The sequence below is a fragment of the Enoplosus armatus genome, chromosome 17 (genome assembly GCF_043641665.1).
Source record: "Enoplosus armatus isolate fEnoArm2 chromosome 17, fEnoArm2.hap1, whole genome shotgun sequence".
NCBI lineage: Eukaryota > Metazoa > Chordata > Actinopteri > Centrarchiformes > Enoplosidae > Enoplosus > Enoplosus armatus.
The window spans coordinates 5,053,180-5,071,298 of record NC_092196.1 but is presented as its reverse complement, the minus strand read 5'-3'; the positions used below and the strand labels follow the sequence as shown (position 1 = coordinate 5,071,298).

General features: G+C 45.4%; 1 protein-coding gene across 1 annotated transcript; it reads right to left on the bottom strand.

Annotated features, from left to right (window-relative positions):
- Positions 1-295: 295 nt before the first annotated feature.
- foxd7 (forkhead box D7) lies at positions 296-1,273 on the bottom strand. Its single transcript, XM_070923640.1, has one exon. The coding sequence runs from the start codon at positions 1,271-1,273 to the stop codon at positions 296-298; it is 978 nt and encodes a 325-aa protein (XP_070779741.1).
- Between the last annotated feature and the right edge of the window lie 16,846 nt (positions 1,274-18,119).

Genomic DNA, 18,119 nt, shown 5'->3' with positions numbered 1-18,119 from the left:
TCACTTTTATTTCTTTCCAGGGGAAAAAAAGAGTAGGCCTACAGGAAACTCGTCATTTAAATATTTCCACAAAAGATGATAATTCATGGTCAAAATTAAAATAATAAAAAAAAAAAGCGTCTGCTGAAAGATGTTTTTGCCATAAAGGTGAGAAGGGGGAGGGAGGGGAGAGGGGGGGGGCATATCTACAACAATCTTTGAAAGCAGATTCAGCACATCGCCAACGACACTGCGAGCTTCTGCTTAAAACGTCTCTGTTACCTGAGAAAACACGAGTTCATGTCCGGTTCACTGGTTATTCGTTGCTGGCGGTGTGGATGTGCTTGGCCAGGTCCACGGCGCCACGCTGAGTCTGTAACTTCTGGTACTCCTGGTGTAAACTGAGGAAGTGCGGGGACGCCGCGGGGTGGAAGAGCGCAGGGGACGCGTAGGCGACGCCGGAGGTCAGAGGAGAGGAGTAGGCAGTGCACTGGGCCGGGGAGAAGGCCTCGATGCCGGGCTGCGACTGGAGGAAAGCCTTGGCGGTGAGGGCGCCGCGGGAGAAGAAGCTGGAGAGAGCCGGCAGGATGCTGCTGACAGGTGGGATGGTGGCAGGCCCGCACGGGGAGGGCGCGTGGTGATGGAGGTAGGGGTAAATCTCCAGACCGGGCAGCTGCAGAGCCGCCGCCGCCGCCGCGCCGAGCCCGTAGGCGCCGTGCGGGAAGCCGTGCAGTCCGCTGGGCTCCAGGTGCTGCTCTTTGAGCGGGTCGAAACGGAAATGCTGCCGCTTGAAGCGCTTCCTCCGCCGCAGAAAACTCCCGTTCTCGAACATGTCCGAGGAGTTGGGATCCAGCGTCCAGTAGTTGCCCTTCCCGGGGTTCCCGGGCTCTCTGGGCATCTTTACAAAGCAGTCGTTAAGCGACAGATTGTGTCTGATGGAGTTCTGCCAGGCGGGGAACTTCTCCCGGTAGTACGGGAAGCGGTGGCTGATAAAGTCACAGATCTCGCTGAGGGTGAGCCGTTTCTTTGGACTCTGCAGTATGGCCATCGTTATCAGAGCGATGTACGAGTATGGAGGCTTCACCGACGTGGGACCTTTGGGTTTATCCGGAGAGGGACACGCCGGTGCGGGGCTGCCGGTGTCCCGCTCTTTGCTGCTGGGAGTCTCGGTGCTGCGGTCCTGCTCACTCCGCGACTCATCCAAAGGTAAGAGCTGCTCCTCTCCGCTGTCTTTATGCCCTTCCCCGACTACGTCGATAAGAATATCCTCCATGATTTCCAAACCCAATGTCATAGTAGATGTCCGCGGGTAAAGCCAACACCACCTGCCAACAGGTGGGAGAGTGACAGCTCTTCTCTGAAATGCGATGAACAGACTTTTACGCACGACTCATCTCCATTCACAAAAAAAAAAAAAGAAAAAAAAAAAAAGAATCCGAGCACAATCCTCCTCCTACTTCTCAAGAAGCAGACTCTCCAAACCGCAACGCACCAGCGCCGATATCCTTTATTCTGGTGCCCGTTAGGCGCAGAAGAGCGGTCAGCGAGCGATTGTGCGTAAAAGCGCAAAAGCGTGTGCGTCCTCTGAGATGTCCAGCATCATCTGTAATCTCTCGTTGCTTTCCTGCGGGTCGGGTGGATGTGATGTCACGTCGAGGCACGAGGAAGAGGATCCTGACCAATGAAAACGACGCAAAGGGTACCAAGAAGGCCGATACCAGCCTCCCATCAGCGCACTCTCATCACCCGCACATCGGTCCAGAGGTCCGCTCAGTGAAAACATCCTGATGAGCAGGAAGTCACAGGAAGGCTGTCTCTGTGGAGAGGAGGCCACTTTAATCAGGATAGCAGAGATGCCATAAAATGAAGAGTAATCTTCAACTTTTTGTAGGCTCATTGCGAACTACAAGTTAATATCATTATTTTCCAAAAAAAAAGATTCTTCCTTCGCCCCTTAAAAGCAGTTTGATCTTAAAGGACGACGTGGGAAGAAATTCTGCGTGAAAACCATTTAGACATTTAGCTGAGAGTCCCAATTTTTCATTATAGAGGAAAACCGTAAAAAGCAACAAATTAAGTGTGCAGCGAGAATTAAGAACAAAAAGACCATAAATACATATTTTATTTTCCACCAGATCACCGTCCTGCATTTAAAGAGGAGGAGGGGGGGGGGGGGGGCGCACACTTGACGCACAACGACGTGTTTTCAGACGTGCCGCGGAGGATTTTGTCCTGCTGAGAACAGAATAATTCGTTGCCCGCATGGGGCCTTCTTTGGATAAACTGATAAGACCTTCCTCTAAACTCACAGAAGTGAAGAGACGCGTTGATAAATGTCACCACGTGTGAGAAGAACTGAGAAGGAATAATATTTGGATGTGCAGTCTGGACAACCTGAGATCTCTGCGTCATGAAACCCAACACCCTGTTTTTCCATCTGAGCGCAAACCTATCAAAGTCCCGTCAAATGATCTTCTTTAATAAAGGCCGACTGAAAGCAGGATTGGTAATATTTTGGGATGAAAGTAATAGATTTTCACTTGCTCAGACATGAAAGAGGAGTCAGGAGAGGAGGGCGCTTTTGGTATTGTTGGGAGGCCTCTGGTTGTTTGTGTTTAATGATGGAGTCCTTTGTTGGGGATTCCCACATTTCCTGCCTCTAATCGTATTGATACCCCGAGGCACGGGGGGGGGACTGGGTCCGGACTGGGTGGGCTATACGGTACCAGCAAAGCTGCAGATGATTTCCCAAATTCACCACGCATGTCTTCAGATTGGAAACAGGCCCGTGCGCGTTGTGTGGTTCCAATAAGGCGAGAGCAGGGGCGTCAAATCACTGCAAAAGCTGAAGGTATGGCGCTCCGTGGCTCTCCTCCCAACATCATCCGACACCAGGACCCGGAAAAAGCCACGCGATGGAGTCGTGTCAGGGGACAAACGGGGCTCAGGGGCCGCTGATGGACGAGACATTTTCAGAGCCCATAATGCAGCAAATGCGTCCCGCGCACTCGCAGCTGGTGTTGAACGCGTCCCGATGTTAAATTTACAGATATGGCCTCCAATTCTTTTTTTTTTTTTTTTTATTCCTGGTAATTCTGGAAGAACCCGCATCATAAAAGCTATGCAACATTAAATCCGGGGCTCAGTCTAAGGTGCTTTTCTTCGTTTCTTTTTTTTTTTTTATATAAAATATGGAAATAATAAAACCTCTTTTTTTTTTTTTCTACCCAGAAGGCACATTACGCACACATTTTAACCAAAACAAATCTGCTATCTAACAAAAACGGCCATTGTAGAGATCCTATTTGTTTTGTATCGCGGATGAATAAGTGGGAGAGCGAGCAGCCACCACCAAGGACCTGGTGTAATAACATCATTTGGCAGCAGCTAAACAGGCCTGGGGGATCCGGCTGGATCACTGTGGATAAATGAACGCACATCCGCGCAGGCCAGACGCAGGGGTTAGATGAAGCTGTTACGGGCTACTTCAGTTGAAATGTTTTCTTTATCTCAGCGAAGAAGAAAAAAAAACTTGAAGCCGTTCGCATGATTCAGAGAGTGATAAAAAATAAAAAAATAAAAATAAAAAAAAAAACCCGGAGCGTGTTTTTCATTGGGAGAGGTTGAAGCAGCTTCAAAGAGCTGAGGTTGTTTTCGCATAATCCCCCCCCCCCCCCCCCCCTCTCATCTTGATTCCCTTAAAATCTTGGCAGTGCAGTGGACAATAATATAACGTGTAATTTAAGGTATCATGAATCATAACTGCATGAAACAAAGTCAGACAACGGAGAGGTGCTGAGCCAAACACACACACACACACACACACACACACACAGAGAGAGTACACACAGCGTTTGGTGGAGGATACATGTGTAAATTTCATGAGCTGAACTGGTCATTAACACAATATTTACGGGCTGACAAACGTTTCCATAACATAGAAAGTGATGCAACCTGTTCCCCGTAGATCACTGTACTCTTGTCTGTGACTACTTTCCCTCAGTAATCGGTGTATTTGTGTGGAGCCCTTCATGACGAACGACACATGTGCATCTTATCTGCAGTCTTATCACCCGCAGGACGGCGGCTCTCTGGCTGTGCGGCGCCATCTTGCGGTGTAAAAGGGAAACGCCACTAACGGCAGATGGCGGCAGCACAACGCATCTAATTCTGTGAGGGGAGATGACATATTAACAAAACACCTCTCACCGTAACGAAATACAATTCAACGGCAAGACAAATACGGCATACATGAAATAATAAGCACCTCTTTTAAAACGACAAAAGCGGAACTGCAGCGCTGTTGTGTTAGCTTACATTAGGCTAGTTTTAGCTAGCTAGCTAGCTGCAACTGAAAGTCATGGTCAACTTGACAAACTTGTGTCGTGTGGTCGCTGTTCAAACACACAAAGCTGCATTTTAAGTTCTAGTTGAGATGTACGTCTCATTACAGCCTGATTCAGGCTCATTTTATCGAGTAAAAGTCCGTCAAACTATGAAGTTATTTCCTCTACAAACTATCAACGGCCTTGTTCAAAAAACCTTTAAAGTTTAGGTGACATTTGAGTGTGAATTCAAGAGTTTAGCAGGTTAAAATTAAGCATGATTGAAAATGGTTCAAATGTTTTGTCTCGAAAAAGTCTGACAAACTGTGACGTTAGTTCAACTGAAAACTAAGCTGCCTTGTACATTCAATAGAATGCATGCTGGGAAATGTGCTAACAACATTTCTCAACAAACTTAATTGGAGTGGCTGATTTGATGTAAACAAAACAGAAACATTCACCTAAAAAGAACAGAGGTACTATTTCACTGTTATATTTAGTGTGGCTATAACAGACGTTTTCAGGGCCCTGATATTGTGAATACTGTCATGGCTTACTGGGACAGCTGAATGGAATAGTGCCATCTCATGTAACCTTTGCTTTATAGTTTGTTAGTGTTCAGCCTCTGTCCAAAAGCACTTTGTGAGAACAGAGAAACACAGGCCAAGATCAAATAATACTTCTAATACGGTTCATCTCATGAATACGTTGCTGAATGCTGAATAATATGCAGATAAGTCTTTGGCGAGAATATTGAAGAAGAAACAACTGTGAGGACACAGAAAACTAGTAGTAGAAGTATTGAGCGTTCAGAGCTGAACTAACTCCCCTCCTATCTCTCTGGTAAATGTTTGGTTTTACAGTTCCTTGACTTTTCCAACAGAGGGAGCTCTTACACCAATAATAAAAACTTTCTGGCTCTCAAAGAAACGTAATTACATCCTTTTGATACTGGGACACAAGTATTTTCTTTACACACTTATTTGCCCGAGTACATTAAGGGTCCAGTTTAGGATTTGCATGCCAATCATCTGGCGTAGAGTTTCATACAGACATGACGGTGCTGACAAGTGAACTGTGTGTAAGACACAGTAACACACTGCACCCTGGCCAGAATGCATCAGTGCTCTGCTGACCTCAGTGAGCATTTGAAAACAACTACACCGTGCCAGAAGCTTGTGGAACGCAGGGCAGAAATTTCCAACATTATTTTCTATTGGGAGTGACAGCAGCGGTTTGTCTGCAGTGTCGTGTTCGGCCCTGAGCTGCTGTCAGTCGGGGGCCTGAGAATGGAAGGAATGCAGATGTTGTGTTTTAAAGCTCGGCACGTACTATGTTGACGGATTGTCGGGGGTTAGGCCGCTGGCTGGAGAGACTGTGTACGGCAGACAGCGAGCTATTAAACCCCAGGGTGTAATGAGAAGTTACAGGAGTTGGAGACTTCACAGGCCCGAGTGGTTGATGGAGATGGAGATAAGATGGCACAATTTTAGGCCGACTGCGGCGATGCAAGTGTATGTATGACACATTTGAGCTCTGTTCAAACCCCTTTCTGACTTCCTGTTTGCTCCGTCCTGCAGCCTCAGATGGGATGCTAAATCTTCCATTGTCATCTTGACTGCTTTGACAGCATGTTAAAGCTTGTCCAAAAGGGGACACAGAGGCATTTCACAGAAAAACGTAACTGGTTTGAAGAGAGTTTGTTTAGACGAGGATCTCCTGAGAAATGGAAAAGACAAGATCTCAGTAGCAGGGTTCTGTGATGTAAGCGGGCAGATGGTGGTGAGTCTGGGCAACGATACTCCAGAATCCGGTGTATAAACACACCCGTCAGGGCTGCAGCCACACACTTTCTTTCATGAGGCTTTCCAACGTTTGGATGTGAGAAATCTCAGAGGTCAGTGGGAACGGACCACCTGGTTTTGGTAATCCTTAAAAAAACGAACGTAGACTGAAACTATACTCACTGTGCACCACTTTCCAAACAGCTGCCAGAAAGAGAGAAGAAAGAAGTTAGAGCTCTAAATGTGCATATGCTTCATTCTAATTATGAGGCTTTTGTTTACTTACTTTACATATTGAGCAAGTTATTCACACACACACACACACACACACACTATCTCTCTGAATCAGGAGGTGTAAACATTTGGCTGTTAGTGTGACATAAAAAGGCACACAGTAAATTATTCTTCTCTGACATCTGAAGCAAGTGGTTCAGTCACATGCTATGACCCCCCCCCCCCCCCCCCTGCTCTCTCGTGAGTGCAGAGGGCCCACTAAGCAACTGGTCCCAGGACACCCCGGGGTCACGACCCCTGGGTTCTCTGGTGTGTATTTAGAGGTCAGACTGTTGCATTGGAGAGCCTGGTGTTCTCCCAACATGGGCCCCTTCATAATCCCTCAACACTTGTGCATGTGGGGACGTAAAGAAGCACAAGTCTTTTACTTTCAACTTTTTTTATTTGATAGAATAAAGACGCATTTTCTTTTAAAGTAATCTAATATAATAATACGAATAATAATTAAGACTTTAGGCCGTGTCTTATGAGGACCAATATTACCACTTTAGTCACACTTGTTATGTTTTTGTCATCAAAACCAACCCCCACTCTCTCACTAGACCGATGCATGCTACATGCAGGATACGTGTGTTAGCAGACACACACAAACACACACCAGTCCCACTCTGCCAACTGATGCCGACACCTTCAGCTGTGACGCCAACACATTCCTGGGGCGATTCCCACCGGACAAGTTCAACGCTGACAAGATACATTCCTCCAGTAGCATGCCATCAGCAAACCCACCTGGTCTCTCTTCCAGCCTCCACATGTTTTTTCCATCCTGTGACCTTCCTGACCTCCTCGGACAGCAGCGGCACAGCGAAACACAAGTGGAACGAGGATTGATTTAGATACACACAGTAGTTTACGTTAGTTTCGTATGTGGTTGAAACTGTGCTCACCCTACTGGTTTTTCACAACTAATGTCTTGAGCACGTATTTTTGTTGGAGTGAGACTGTTTGCTTTGGAAATGTGTGGACGGTGCAGGATGACAGATAGTCCCAGTTTTTTTTTCATTCTGCTCTCTGGTGAATTCATGCAGACCCATATGTACTGCAGCAAAGCATCTTCCATGGCTGGAGGTGCACATTGCATGGACAATGTAACTCATGCACACTCAGCCACATCGCTCCAGATCAGATCTGTTGCTGGGCCTAAAGGCATCTTGTTGAAAGACTAATGTCGGGACGTGTACAGTGTTTCTGAGTCCGATTCAGAGGCAAAGGCTTCAATTAAACTTTGGTTTAAACATGTAATATCAGGACCGCTAAGCTACATTCATGTATATAAAATTTGTTTTCCAATTGACCATTCACTAAATCCCTTAGTTACTGTTGCTACACCTGTCGAGCTCGCATAGCCACTTCCAAATTCTCAGTCATTTTTGACAGTGGGTCCTTGATTTCAGACAGGAAGTAAACAAAAGCAGCTTCTCATTTCCAGCCATTTACCTTCGACTTTTCCAGCTGAAATGACAACTGTTTGCGAAGTAATGCAGAGTTACCACTGCAGGTAGTACGCTAGTTAGCTGGACATGCTAACGTCAGAGCAGATAAACACACTGGGAATCCATTTCATACACTTCTGTGCATGAATGTTTGGCCCACCGTGCCTGGTTACAGTTGCTAAGATATCATTGGACTATCGCTGTTCGGGGGGGAGGCGTTCAGCAAATGGTCAGTTATGCTGACACGGCACTCATCCTCAACTTTCCAACCACCTGACTTTAAATGTCATTTTTTTTTAATCTGCTTGAGCATGTGACTTCAGGGACATGGCCGAGGAAAACTCTTCAAATAGCATGTGAACTTTCAGCGCAGGTAGAGCAGTGTGTTTGCCAGCAAATCACTCGACGTGTGTCTGGAGCGGTCACAGTGTGTCACAGAGCTGAGGATCAGGGATGGGTATCTACGCTGACTGACTCACAGCAGCTTCCCTTTCTCCTTCCTGGAGATGAGTGAGTGTCCTATGATGGGAAATCCAGGTCACCTGCCCACTCAATCCTGAAGGTAAGCATGTATTCACTCACGTACATAGCCACACGTAAACACAGTTGGCAGCTGTAACTGCTGGACTCATGGGAATTTTAGGACCTATAAACTTGGCCAGAAAAGCTCAAAAACCATTAGGCGTATCCACCCATCATGCAGTGACGGCAATCGCAATATGTTACTGTGACAAAGGTTCTCATACAGGTTCTGACAAGCCCTGCGTGTTGGCTTAATGACTTACCATTGTTTGCAGGATACCACAGGAACATTTCCAACTGTCTTCAGCTGGAGAGAGAGATTTACGACAAGCCATGACATCTTATTGACTGTTGGCTTTAGAGATGAAATGCCTTTCATTTGCATGTGGGAAAAAATAGTGAACTTGGTTATGACCGAAGATATGCCAATTATGAAGAGGGCCGTTCCCGAAGGCTCTGGTGTCTGAACTCATTGTAGCCTGTCCAAGTGACTGATGAGCCAAGAAAAACAGGAATGAAAGGGAAGAGCGCTTATCTTTTGCCTTTGCCTTCCAAGCTGTGAAACCGTCTGGCAGTTACACAGATTTCTATTTTTTTTTAAGGATAAAATCTTTATTGCTTTTGGCTTTGATTGACAGTTTCACACTAGAGAATCAGGAAGAATTTCAAAGTCAAATCTGGAGAGGAACTGTACATGTGATATTCACACTAATATATAAGCCAGTGTGTGTATATATATATATATATATATATATATATATATATATACATACACTAAACTATGACGCTAACGCCACTTTGCTGTTACACTGCATGGTAGATGAAAAATACGGCTCATGGTAATGGTTCATTTATATATGTAAACTGCGATATTCAGCAGGTATAACGTTTACCATGTTAGCATGCTAACCTTTGCTAATTAGCACGAAACACAAAGTACAGCTGATGGCCAGTTTTGCATGTGTGTGGTCATAAACCAAATTAAAAGTTTGACCTGACGATGGCGCTAGATAAGGTCAGGGGATCATCATTGTCTTTACCATTTATTGTCAGGGGATCTTGAATATCTGTAGCACTCAACGCCCCAAAATAACCTGTATTAACTGACAGTTTTGATATTAACGTTGAATCATTGTGTCATTAATACCAAACTCACTGAGTATCAACACCTAGGCAATGTAGGTCAGTCCACCACTTTGGTCCAGACAGAAAAATCTCAACAGCTATTGGATGGATTGCCATGAAACGACATTTATAGCCCCCAGATGATGAATCCTGCTGACTTTGGTGATCCTTTTACTCTACAGCCACCATCAGGTGAGAATCTAAATGTGTCCAATACTTTGGTTTAAGCCAAAAACTTATGTCATTCTTGTTAGCCTCAGCTGTACTTATGCTAAGAGGGTGAGCATATTAGCATGCTGTCGTTAGCATTTAGCTCAAAGCACCGCTGTGCAGCCTCTCAGACTCTTGGTTTTGTAAACTCGTCGTTTCAATTTTTCTGGACTGCTCATTAAGTTGAGTCAACACTTTTCTGACAAGGTGTCGACAAAAAATAATGAATGAAAATTTCACAAAGTGTAGTGTTTATTGCACCGCTGTTGTACTGGATAGCATTACGTGTACACTACAGTATTCACATTCCACACTTGTGTATGAGGTGCAATATTTATGATGATGGAAGTGTTGCCACAATGATACAGAGAATAGTTACCTTAAAATGATTTGGTCCTGGGTTTCTGTCAAAATGCATTTTCTGTTTTTACGTTGCTGTCCAGGCTTGCGTGCGCATGTGTCTGGTTTGCTCTTTTAATCCCTTCAGAAAGGGGATTGAGTATCACCTCATATACCTCCTTCACCCAATACCACAGCACACGTGTTCCCAGCACAATGAAGACATTGAACGGAGGGATCGCCCCGCCTGCACTCCGGTACCCATAAATCTTCCCCGTGGATCAGAGGAGAATTCCTACAGACAGTCTGGACCTCACTCTGATCATGTTGGGTTTAAACACTGACACACACGCACACACACTTCCAGCACGCACTTAAGTCATTTTACCACCGACCTCACGATGATGTCTTTGGAAGTTTGAGCCTTGAGAAGAAAAGAAAATGTTCATGTTAACAGTGGGACCAAATGTTGACAATAAAGATGTCAGACAGGACCTGAGCTGAAATAAATCATCCTAAAGGGGACGATGATGCACACAATGTGTGAAGCTGTCCGGACCGTTCAAGTGGTCACGGACGAGAATGGATTTCACCGAGCAGCTCTCAGCTGGAAGTGGAGAGTCACAAATCAATCCAAGCTATGCTTTTCAAACAAAACCAACTCGACTTCATTTGTCCTCAAGATACCCACTCTCTTAAACACACCAAGCACAGGCAGCCACACACACACACACACACACACATACTCAATGGAAATCTGCGCTTTTAGCCTCCTGCCCCCTCTGTGCTTGGCAGTAAAGCCTCAATCACACGATACCAAAATCCCTCACACGCTGCACCAGCTATATGGGATCTACATCTTTTCTACTGAATTCCTTCTTTTGTGCAACTCGAGCTTTGTGAAAAGCCACAATGTCTTTTTTTTTCCGTCTTTTTAAGCCCCTGACTTTACAAGAAGAGTCATGTGAGAGGCAAGTAAAACAGACCACAAGTTCAAATAAACCAAATCTGTTTGAAGTGTGAGTGGCTGTATATCACCTATGTCAACGCAAAATATTTTCTCTGACCACAGTTCAGTGACATGCAAAGTGATGTTTCAATCCCAGTGGTCTATTTAAAAAGGTGCACGCTCCCTCCTCCCTCGCTCCTGAAGGACGTGCTGCTAAAGTGGTACAAGTTCAACCGGTGACGTTTGCAATGAGTTTGAGTTTAAGTGTGTGGAGTTGTGTGTGGACACGTATCAGGCATTAACGACAGAAAGTGGCACGCCAAAATTCATCAAGCAGGGCATCATTGCGTCAAATGTTTGGCTCTGGAGGCTCGGTCACATAGTGACTGCTCGCAGGGAAAGGTGGCAAACTACTGTAGCTGCTGCAGCTGGATGAGCATAAGTCGGTCAAAATAGCTTCCTCAGCTAACCCTAACCCAGCTAAGCTACGATGGCGTCCTACATTTTGAACTCTTCAACTCGCCGTTCCCTCAAAGGTCGGTAATGTCAAGGCAGCTTGCTATTGGTTAGTCTATTGCAGCCAGACCTATCGCCACACTTCGGGGACAGGTCTGGCTCTACCCATTATCACTCTGGGAGAAAAAACACTTTTTTCTTTAAACAAATCACAATCACGTCTTGGACGGCGCTAAGCCCAGGATGCCGCGACGGTGCCCTTGCAAAACAGTAACACCGGGCAGCTGGAAGGTGAGTCAGACTCGCTATTGGTCAACGTTCCAAATTCCCATGTCAAAGTTCACCAAAGTTGAACTCAACGCAAAATATCCACATTTACTCAGCACCCCCCCCCCCCCCCCCCCTCAGCTCCACTAATAGTGACAATTCCACTGGATTGAATGGATTTTGCTGCTTTTAAATGCTGGTGTGAGGCCTTTAGTGTTTTTACACTACTGCATGTATTATATATGTGTGTGTGTGTGTGTGTGTGTAGAACACAACTAATATGTCTTTTCTATACAAGTATGCGTTTTCAGGGTGTGCTGTACATGTGTTTCATTGTATGAGCATGTACAGTATATACTTTCTTGGTCCATATGTGAGTGAGGTGGCTGTGATTAGAGGGTGGCACTGCAGTGTTCCCCTCGGGCCACTTCACCCTGTTATTTTCCCCTCGTCAGCCCGTGCCCTCAATAGGGAGGGTGGGTCCGTGACCTCCCTCCCACGCTCAACCACGGGAGAGGGAGGCACCCGTTTCACACAAAACCTCTTAAGTGTCCGCAGAGGAGTGGCTGAGTTCAGAGGCCCCCTCGGGCCTCCGCGGCCCCCAGTGGAACTCGAAGGCCTCCAGGCTGAATCCTTCACTCTCTCCTTCTCCTCGCTGTGACACAGACACAGTGGCTCTCGCCACTGTCCTCCATCTGGACTCATGGAAGTCATCAAATGCGATGAACCAGTGACACTGCTGCAGGGTCGCTGCAAACTTTTACGGATTTGGGCTCATTTCCCTGTAACGTTCCAAACTGCAGCAGATAAATTAAAGAGGGGCCAAGCGGTGACATAAGCAATATGTCTTTGAGAGCTTTCTTTGGCTTCCTCGCTTCCTCTTGCTCCCACTTTTTTATACCCTCTTTTCTTCTCTTTCTCTGGCTCTTTTTCCCGCTGTTTCTGCCTGCCTGTTTCCCCACCCACAGCATTCACAAACCCTGAAAGGAAGGCACCACCGTAAAACAAACCGCCCAGAGCCTTGTTTAGCCGGGGCGCCCTGTGAAGTCAGGAACCATCCGATGGAAGGAGAAGAAGAAAGAAAGAAAGAAAAAAAACAATACTAAAATCGCGGTTGGGATGCACACAGTGGACTCTGTTGTGCTAAAAGTTTGAGGTTTGGGTTCATTAAGCTTTAAAGAGAGTTAAAACAATAGTGGACAGTAGAGAGACTGTGCTCACGAGCTGCACAATGACTGGCAAACAACTCTGTAGTCCTGCTGTCTGCACTTGGCGGTCTGATGCTTCCAGCCGAACAAATGCTTCAGACGACCAAAGTTTCTGAGTCTTGCTGATTTTAAGACAGCATTCAGAGTCTTTTGGTAGGCAGGAACTAGAAACCGTAAAGTCAGGACTGGCTTTACACCAGAGTGGCTTTATGTCAGCGCTGATCTGATCCTGCCTGTGCTTCACGTTTAGGATCAAATTGAATTTAAAAATTCAGTGGTTGACCATTTGCCGGTCAATGTTAGAGATTTTACTGTTACGTGCACATTTATTAGATCGTTTTCATGACAACTAAAGAACAAATCTCTACAGAATAAAGCTGAGGACTGATTATCACAAAACCAAAGATTTGTATCACTATGTGTCATGAAACATAAACTATCCAGGATTATAAATGTGCTCAGTGAAGCAGTGATTCTCTGCGTGGGGGCCAACCTGCACTAATAGCAGGGTTTCTATATAGCTCAGAGGGACTGATCCCCCCCCCCCCCCCCCCCCCCGCCGCAGTCAGAGGACATTACCATAGTAAACGTAGGGGCTTTCACCTGCAGGCCTGATGGCATCACCACAGGATACCAAGTCTGTGCTCTTAACTGAGGCCATCTACTTACAGCCGGATACATGTTAAAGACTGTCCTGGCTTGGTAAATGTGTTTGGTTATTTAAAGACCATTAAAGATGCACTAATTAATAATTTATATTAAGGCTAGAGTGTGGGACTTTTACATATTAATGAACGTTCACATGGTGCTGCCGCCAGGTAAATCTCTGTAAATCACAGTATACCAGAGTTTTTAAGTCTGGTGTAAGGTGCGTTATATGTCAACCAGCAAGGAAGCAATGACTGTTTGCCACACTGCTGTTGGGGGGGGGGGGGGTTATGTATCTTTAACTAGCTAACTACCTGTTTATTACAGTGCAGTCCAAGAATAGTGGCATAATGTCTGAGGAAGAACCTTTCAAGACATTTGTAATGTTGTCAAGCTTCCGGTTTATTCATGAGACATGCAGCATGTGGTGCACCCTGCCATAAGTAAAGAATCGTTCGGAAAGAAAGCGAAAGAAACAGACACCTACTCTTGAAATTGTTGTTGTCATATAAGTAACCTTTGCCATGATATCCGCCGAGCTTTGTTTAACGACTACGATTGCATAGTTTAGTAGAGACGAGGATTTATGATGTTTTCCACTTTTAATTCAAAAGGTTTTAATGTGGGTTTATGGAAAAGATTTGCCACTTTCCCCACTTCTGAAAAAAAAAAAAAAAAGCCAGCTCTGGTTACATCTCCCCATTTTTTTCAAACATACGGTCAGTCCAAACATTCCTGCCACAGCAGTTCCCAGACTCCCACTGCTCCACAGAACTGTAAAACATCATAGGAAACACTAAAATGCTCTCCAGAAACACCACGAAAAACACTTTAAAAAACACTCCTCCCACTCGGCTCCCTGGGAAAGACACTACACGAGCTGATGAGGGAGATGAGGAGGACGCATAACAATGTTCTTTTTTGCGAAGGATATTTTATCTTTCAAAGAGAGAGCCTATATAAAGCCTGCATTTTAGCATTTCTGGCAGGACACAGATGCTTGTTACCTTGGCCTGTTGTTTAGTCATACAAACACCCCCCCCCCCACTGCATTAAGAGAAAGAAACAAATGTAACACACATACACGTGTATATGAGGATAAACAAGACTGGGCGTCAGTGTTGCCACCCTCAGACACAAAACCACAGTGCAAAATGGTACACCGTCTGCCTTCTGACTGAGAACTGTGGCTGAAGCTGAAACAATAATCTGGGTCAAACCTCACCCCGTGCTGCTCATGCCCCACTTTCTGCAAACGAGCTTCAAGCCATTATGACTGTGTGTAATCCAGATTCAGACAGAAGCTAGATTTATTTCGGCTCTGATTTTGAGGCAGATCTGGGTGCTGGTTGCTCTCCCAGCATTCACAGGGGGGGGGCAGCCCTACCTGTCACCTCTTAGTTGTTGACTCTGGAGTCATGATGCTAAGGTTTTTGCACACACACAGCTTCCCTCAATACGCTGTAGTGATGCAGCTTGTCGGGTTGAGTTGGAGGTGTTTATGGGTAGTTTTTAAGGAGGAAACATGGGGCCTGTTGACATCATAGCAGAGATGAATCCAAACACAGAAAGAGGTGAAGTGTTAAATCTGCGGCGAGCCAATAAGAGCACAGATTTCATGTTTTGACGCCTGCCAAATGTTCTGTTTCTTGTTCTCGGTGTGCCGATAACTCATTGTTTCCCCGTAGACAAAGGGCCCCAGTAATCTGTGGGGCTTTGACCGAGCATTCATCACATCCAGTTTATTTAAGAATGTAATCCCCATATTTACCAAACGGAGAGTGTGAGAGAAGTTTCTCCTGTCATGTTGTACACGACGCGTGATTAACTATGACATAAGACAGAAGGAGTGATAGCGAGGAGGCAGAGGCCCTGCACCCGAGGAGAAACATGGCTTGTTTGCAGTTGGTTGACTTATCTTATCAGGAATCACATGCTCTGTTTAGTATCTCCGGCAAGACATGCAGAAAAACAGGTTTACAGTATATTGGGGAACCCTGAAGCTCTGCATGCCCATACCAGTCAGCTGTAGGGATCTTAATATCCTATCATAGGGATTCCCAACCAGAAAATAAACAAGCTAAAGCTAGCTAAAAGTAATGAATATACAATTTTAGTTAGCTAAGAATAATGACTACAGTTCAAATAGTGAGTAACAGTAATGAATAAATAGATGAAAGAAAATATTGTAACAATATCCACTTTTAAGTCAGTTCAACTGAACACATTTGGAATATGACTGGTGGTGTTGATGAAGGGGGACTGGAGTTCATCTGGGCAGTTGGGGTACAAAACTAAAATGTTGTTTAACTGCATTCGTTCACATTGGCGTATGTCACAAGCAAATCTTCCATTCGTTAAATGGAAAGCGGACTGTGATAGCACTTGAAAGATTCTTGCGTATCACCAACAAAATGTTGAGTAAGTCTCATTTAGTCTGAAAATAAAAAGATGTGCATGCATATCACGGTATGTATCTCCAAAATATCAGCTTTTGTAATCTTTGACTGACATCATATAGAAGTTGAAAACTGCGGAGAGTTTTCGCGTGACAACTGTGGTATGAGCCACATCTGTGGCAGATACATCAGCTGTTGAGAAGAAACGACCTGGTTTTTGCCCCGACAGTTTCCAGCACGAGATCCCTTTGTGACACTGCTGTCAGCTGACGGCGGTGTCACACAGGCATCACAGCTCACCACAGGCCTCAGCGGAGTCACGGTGTGAGTCTCTGTGTTAGAGAGGACAGAGGGGTAAAGATAGTGTTGACTGAGGGCGTTTTCCTCCAGGCCTCATTCATTTAAAGGAATCATTTAAGATGACAATAAGTAAATGATGTCAGTTATGTCCTCAAAGGCACAGCAAAACCACAATGTGATTGACTACAGCAATAAACAGGTGTAGTAAAGCAACACATGCTGTGCTGGGGGGGGGGGGGGGGGGGGGTAATTAAAAGTTGCTCAGTGTATTTTTTTAATATGATCTTTCAGATAAGATTCAGATCTGGGAAAAGAATGTCAAAGGTTTTTGGTCATGAACACGCGTGGTGAGGGATGACTTTTTTGGCGGGGGGCCGTTAATAAGAGCAGCGATGAGGGATTGTTCAGGGCTCAGAGTCCAGAGGTGGACAAGGACACTTTTTTTTTTTTAAATGTTCTAGTAAAAGAGCACCTTTCAGCTTTTAATCATGTCTCGATTGGCCTTTTATGGTGTTATTGATTGATTTATTTGTTATGTACTGTGAATGCAATGACTGTTGTCGGTTGTCTGTATGAGTTTCCCCGCTGGGGATTAATAAAGCTCTCTAATCTACTTGGCCAGACAGACCGAGAGAAAGTAAACAGTGAAAGACAGAAAAGAGGCTCTCGTTCCATCTCCACGGTGCTGAAGAGTGTTTTCCCCAGATCTGGCCCTGCGCCTATCCAAACACCCCCGTCTGTGCCCTCCACTGACCCCACAAACCTTCCGTTAACCCCCAGACGTCACACAAGGCCACAGCTGCATCCCAAATCTGAGGAAAAGAGTGTGCAAAGGCTAGAGGTGGGGAAGACGGGCTGAGGAGGGACCTTGGTCCCATTTTAGATACTTGAGAGGATCTTCATGTCCATTTGTTACAGGCTGAGAAATGAGTGCCGAGTTTCTACCCGTCACCCCATGGCCCTTTTTTCTTCGAGGGAGGAGGGGAACTTGAGGGTTGGATGGAGTTTATATCTACAGCTGGGAGGTCAGCTTTCCTCTGGGACAATGTGAGGATATGAGTGTTTGATGACAAGTTATGATAAGGGACTCAGTGTGTGTATGTGTGTGTGGGAGGTGTAGGGTAATGGGTACAAGGGCAGCCAATCTTTTTTTTCACTCCCATTTTCTGGAGACTGTCAGTGTTTACAGCCTTTCTGTTTCATTTAAGTTGCGACAGTGTGGGGGAAATCACTTCCTTCTGCTTATCAAAACAGCCGAATCTGTTCAAAGATCAGCCCATGAAGATGATATGAATGTGTGCATGTGACAACTTTTCCTTTATCCCTTGTAAACATGTTTGTGTACAACCCTTGCCCTCACACCACTGATCACCTCGTAATTCTCCCGCATGGTGCTTTTGCGTTGTGCTCAAGTGAATAATTCATCCAATACAGCACAAAAATAAAATATGACTCACAGCTGGTAACAGCGTCTGATACATCGAGACTGGAGTATATTTTGATGTCAGTTCGACAGCCATTACTTTACAGCCATTACTTAGGGTAATAAAACAGTAGCATAATAGGACAAATTCAAATTGGCGCTAGAGGAAGGTTAGGGGGTCATCCTCTGGGGGACCATGAATATTTGTACAAAATGTCACGGCAATCCAGCGACTAGCTGTTGGGATATTTCAGTCTGGACCAAATCGCTGAGTGAGGACCAGCTCAGACCACATTGACCTTCAGGGGCGGAGACAACGAGCAGCGACAGAAATAGTAAAGAAAACACAGCTGAAGGCGAAGGAATAGACGGTTTCCTCTTTTGTTGAGCCCATGTTCTTTGTGCCTCCCTCCCACTGAAGACAACGTCCTCTCTCCTTGTCATGACGAGGGTCAAGC